At 41.2% G+C, this 5,829-nt stretch overlaps 1 protein-coding gene across 1 annotated transcript in view; it reads right to left on the bottom strand.

The window, feature by feature from the left end:
- Positions 1–1,130: 1,130 nt before the first annotated feature.
- Positions 1,131–5,829, bottom strand: part of CFAP74 (cilia and flagella associated protein 74) — a gene marked incomplete at both ends in the record, with an annotated part of 47,239 nt that continues 42,540 nt past the window's right edge. The window contains 5 exon segments of the mRNA XM_010283649.1: positions 1,131–1,240; positions 2,438–2,572; positions 3,058–3,209; positions 4,000–4,138; positions 5,218–5,372. Of these exon segments, the coding sequence (XP_010281951.1) occupies positions 1,131–1,240; positions 2,438–2,572; positions 3,058–3,209; positions 4,000–4,138; positions 5,218–5,372 (691 nt within the window).

Genomic DNA, 5,829 nt, shown 5'->3' with positions numbered 1-5,829 from the left:
GATCCATTATTAAATGAGAACAGATCTGAATGGATCAAACATACTGCCTTTGGAAAAACAAGGAAGCTATACAAGCTTCCTCTATAACAGGGCTAAACTAGTTAAAAGTATTTCTTGTGACAATTGCTTTACTGCTTTTTCCTGCAGCTCAACTAGCTTGACACATTTTACCTTAGGGATATTTACAAATACTCTGTTTCTATTTTCCCACTGTATAATCTAAATAAGCAATTTTAACAGCCACACAGGGCCAAATGGCAATATGCCTTTGGAGTGGTGGTGAGGGAATCTTGCCACAGACTTACTGTGACTCAAGAAAGAGCATGATACAAGATGTAAAAAATTATCTATGTTTCTAGATTTCCGCTAACTTCCTGGTCCCTTCATTCCCCATAGTGTCATGCCTCCCTACTCTTCCCTGCACTAGCTACTGCTTCCTGACAGAAGTTATACCTGCAGGGCATTCCAACTTCCCCAGTAACAGGCAGAAATCTACTCTTAGTCAGAATTCAGAGGAAAGAAAACGTAGGAACAGAGAGTTCCTGGACAGCCATGATGTAGGGCAAGTGTCTAACCACACCCAGCAAGTCAGTGAACTGCATGGTCGCTACTTCCTCCTTGACCATGTGTCATTAGGAAAGATTTCATAGCGGGCTGTAAAAATGACTGCACAAACAATTTGAAGGAGACTTGAATAAGAAGCTTTATTCTGGTCTTAAGAGGGGGAAAAAACCCAAGGATTTTGCAAATCCATCACAATGCATCTGAAATTGGAAAAAGATACATTGTTTGAAACTCACCCATGCAGGTGTGAAAAAGCTACTGCTCCTGAGGGAATGCCCACCTTTGGAAGACACTGATTAACAGCAGATGCATCTACTTGGGCCCCTTATTAATTCTTCTTCTACCACAGAGTCAGCCTGAAAATGAAACTAGTGGAACCAGAGTTTACATAGAATTTTGGGGGGGGGGGGAAGTAGAAATATTACACGTCACCTTCCCTCCCGCTTCCCTGCTCCCCTCACATATTTGCAACAATCTCAACATCTTTCCATGTTTCAACTGAGATCCAATGGTTTCCCAGTAATATAAGCTGCCACCTTCCTGTCCATTTAGCTAGGGTACCTCACTTAGTGGCAGAATGTGCAGACACAACTTTTGCCATGAAGAGGATTCGGTAAGATTCCTTAACGTCACCTCTTAAGGTCAGGAGGGCTGTCACAAGCAGAGGGTCATCGGCCTAAAAAAAATCCACACATAAAACCAACCTTTTTTTTTTGCACATAGGACAGAATACTTGATAAAGTTCTAAGCTACGTATTTTACATCTCAGTTGTAAGAGGTACCAGTTATAGCTATAGATGACCTCTCTTCCCACTGTATTGGCTCTTTTATGATTTCTCACAATGCTCATACTGCAGTAAGTTAAGTAGCAATGACTAAGCATCCTGTCTCCAGAGTGCTACAGATATCGTCACCACATTACAACCATGACAACTGGGCACAGCAGTAGCAGAGTACACTGCAGTGAGGGCTGGGAAAGAAATGGATCCTTTTTGCCATCAGATAGTGTTAAATCTTGTGTAACAACCAGTGATTACCAGGATGCACGATGTCAACCTGATGCATCACACCAGGAACTCTACTGCCTTCATTCTGCACATGATAGCAGCAATCTTTTAACTTTGGAACAAGCTACTCATTCTGCCATCCCACACACAGCTCACAACAAAAAGCAGGGGAGTAAATTCTTTCAGTCTCCGTGAATGCCCAAGATGATGAACCAGGAAGGGCAATCACAGCCCTGTAGAGATGTTTGGACCTCACACCTGGAATCTGCCATACAAAATGGCAGAAGTAGCCAGGCAAACAGGGTTGATAAAGTGGAAAATCAAAAGGGCTCCACTGACTTCCAGGAATATACCAAAGGAAAGGCAGCCCACAGCCAAAAGAAGTGTGAACCCTACAGCAGAACGATCCACGTAAACTTAGTTCTGTGTCAGCAGGACTGCAGGTTTTCTTCCACAAGGGACATTAAAAAACTCACTTCAGTGTGATCAGAACTGTGTCTTGTAGTTAGCAGCAGCAGCATGTTGGTCTTTTGGCACTAAATAATGCAGTGACCTGTAAGAACTTATTCTAAGTTCTGTAAGATGCAAGTGACTAACGCTTGTTCTTTTCATCACGCTAATGAATGGAAGTCCATGGTGAGGTAGCAAGTCATACATATTTTTCCTGGCTTTTATTCTCATAACAGTGTTTATACCAGCCTATACCCCTTTGGTAACTACATGTGTTCCATCATCCTAATGTGTCAAAGCAGCCCGGACTGCTGGCATCTTAAGATCAGCTCTTGCATTGCTCCCACAAGCCGGTGAGAACAGCTGCCACACACTTCCAGTTGGGGCAGCAACGTGCCGCAGCAACTGTAACTTACATGAAAGTCAGCAGGTGGCACCCAGGAAACACTGATGCATTTTACTTGACCACGCTCAATCGTTCCCTTCACAGATTCGATAGTGAATCCCTTCTGCTGCAAGAGTGGCAGGCTATCAAAACTGAACTCCACGTTCTACGAGAGACACACACAACACACCCTCATTACACCCGGTTCCGCTCCTTCAAACGCAACGACTGGCTGCATTGCCCAGATGCTGTACGTGGGCCTATGGCTTGCCAAGTTGCTGCCCTTTGAAACTGCAAGTATCTGTCTTGCTCATTGGCCAGGTTGTCACAAAATACTATACGAAAAGAACAGGATCAGACCTGTAATTTAGTTCTGTGCTCAAACTTCTGTTTTTCAGAATTAGGGCAGCAAACTGCTAAATTAACTTTGTTACTTAATATGATAATGCTAATTCCTCATATTAACCCCTGAAAAATAACCTTTTCTTTGCAAACACTGATGCTTTTATAACGTGAAGTGTAGCAGAAACCCTGAAAGCTGTGTTTTTAAATTTAGACTCAATTTTTGACAGAAAGAACTAATGGCCATTTGTACACTGTCAGTATTCCTTACGGCATCTGACATAAAATTGCACTTTTTATTTCCTTCACCTTCTTAGATGCAAACTGAGTCGTCTGTATAGCTCCAACTTTCAGTTCTGTCATCGCTGGCACTGGAGAACTCTCTCCCTCGATGTACTCCAGAATGAGGAGTATGGACTTCACTGGTTCTTGTGGCTCTAAACAAATACGAATCAAGTAAACTTTGAGACAGTCAAAAGTGAGCAATTATCAGTTTCAAGCAAGCATAAATGATATGAGGATGGTTCAAAACGAAGTGGCGATGTGGCAAATTAATGATTTGGTGTGGGTAAGGAGATCCTCCTTACAGAGTCAGTGAAGAATTAAGCAAAAGGAGGTTTTGCATAATTTGCAATTGCTAACTGTAATTGTTAATTGTTGTATCAAGTTTCATGCTAATTTTCTAGCCCCATGGCACATACATTGTGTGTACTATCTTCCTGCTTGTGTATAGTATGTGCTTGGATTTATTTGTAGCTCAGGAGCTAAGAGTTGATTATATACTGTCTCTGAACACAGATCCTGTCCTAAGAAATTAGGGAAGGATAAACTCCAACCCCTGAAAGTGTGTCTGTTTCATAAGAGTACAACTGGGAGAGTCCAGGATATGTTATCATACACAAAATAATTTTATAAACATTTAATGCAAGTCAGAGAAGTGTCAGAAAGCAAATACATCTCAATACATCATAGTAGTATTAAATTATAATCATTTTTGCAAGGTAAATTGCAAAGACAGAAGACCATCATTAAGATATAATTGCATTAAAATTAAGAGAAAAATCTTTCCTGGAGAGAAAGTTTCCTGCATTTTTTTTGTTGTTTTATAAATATAGGCTATACCATAACACTTATTTGTTCTGATTCTGGAAAAGCTATCTTTAATTTACTTTTTTCTCACAGGATGAGGAACATCCCAATGTCTTATCACTCTCACTGTTTTGTAAGAAAGTGTAAGTGGTAGCACGTTACCTCCTTTTAGTGCTTCCAGTGACGACACAGGTAATGTTACAGCCAAGGACTCAATGGGCACATCTAGTGGAATTCCCCCTTCCACAAACATTGGGTGATCTCTTGCTGCACCCTTTAGGCGGATCACATGGGCTATTTTCTATGTAGGACAAGAATTATTCAAATGCAGGTTACAGCTTAAGTACCAATGTAACTGGAATACTGACACAACAGCATCAGTTACAGAGAAATTATTACATCATCTGCCTATATAAATGCCAAGAGGCCCTGTACTCTCAACGCAAGAATCCTGCACCTTCCCCTTGTCTTGTCAACTCGGGCACTTCTATTTTAAACAACCTTTCATTCTTGGGCAACGTGCCTCAGGAGGGGACTGGACAAACTATCTATTACTAAAGCCACTAAAAGAGGCAAATCTGCTGTGAAAATCGGCTAAAGTTTGTGAACTAGGACCAGTCTCCATTCGTCTTCAGTTTATCCCGATTTGCATTCTTAACCGCAACTCAAAGATAATCTGGAGATACAAAACTTGCAAGGAGAAAAACAGTACGTACTTGCTCACTACCAGTTTCTGCTCTGTGTTTGCAGTGCCTGCTGATGGTCATTAGCTGGCACTCTTCGTTAACTTTTGGTCAGTCCCTTTTGGAACACGGCATAAAGCCACCTGCTATGCCGCCAGCCTGTATGTCCTGACTTGGGCTCCATCTGAGCTCAGCTGCTGCTCTACAGATGGAAATCCCTTCCTCATGCTGAGTGACTGCAGAAGCAGCTCCCCGGTACTCAGCGCACCTGCCAGTTTGCACTGCGCGGGCGTAGCTCCACTCTCTGCTGCCATTAAACGCTACTTGCAGAGAACCCACTTGGCGCTGTGCTCAGCAGTGTGGCAGCACCTAGCTCACATAACCTCTCGTTTACACGAGGAAGTGATGGGGCAGAAGATAGGACTGAATCCCAAGTCACTATTGTTATGAATTAATACTGAACTGATTAATACTGAATACTTACTGAATATTTAAAACTTGAAAAAAAGTCAGTGGGCCTCAAATCTGCCATCTCCTACCTACATCAGTTAATCTAATAAAGATAGTATTTCTGCCTGCAAATGCTGTCCACTAGATATAATTATCTGAAACTCCTACTAAGACCCATGCTGATAAAAATCACTGTAGGTCATATTTAGACTTTGATTTCATAATCCAGGTATCTTGATTGTCTCACCTTGCCAAAGAGCACAACCGTGAGACGGTCAGAATAGTACAGACTTTCATGATCAGGACTGAAAGTAACAATAAAATCCTGACTCTTCCCAGCAGCAATTTCTCCTTCTATTGGAAGGACACTGAACACACTTAAGCCATTATAGTTCTGTGTTCCTGGTAAATAAAATTAAGGATATGAATAAGAAAGGAGGACAGCTCTACTTTACTTCTTCACATATTTTAAACCCATTTTATTTTTGTTGGAACAGCAAACCCCTGATATATGGTTTTGCAGCAAAATAGGGTGTTAGAAATACCAGATAAATCCATCTATCAGTTTAATGCACTCATCTCTAGAGGAACTGAAGAAGCATCACAAATCCTTGCTATATATATATATATTTTTGTTTTTTTTACAGACATGGACATCCCTAAATATAATCTTTAATACGCAATTACTGTGTGGGTTTGTTTAGATTCATACACTAGAACCTCCTTACTTGTGGATATTTGCTCAGGCTGCATAAATTTACAGCTACCCATACTGAAAGAATTAGTACAGGTCCTACTGGGGAAGGAAAATTATGTCTTTAATTTCAGAGATGGGATGTCCCAGGTTTTGACACTGGTG

Source organism: Phaethon lepturus, unplaced genomic scaffold (assembly GCF_000687285.1).
Source record: "Phaethon lepturus isolate BGI_N335 unplaced genomic scaffold, ASM68728v1 scaffold8753, whole genome shotgun sequence".
Classification (NCBI taxonomy): Eukaryota; Metazoa; Chordata; class Aves; order Phaethontiformes; family Phaethontidae; genus Phaethon; species Phaethon lepturus.
This window is presented reverse-complemented; position numbering and strand designations above follow the sequence as displayed.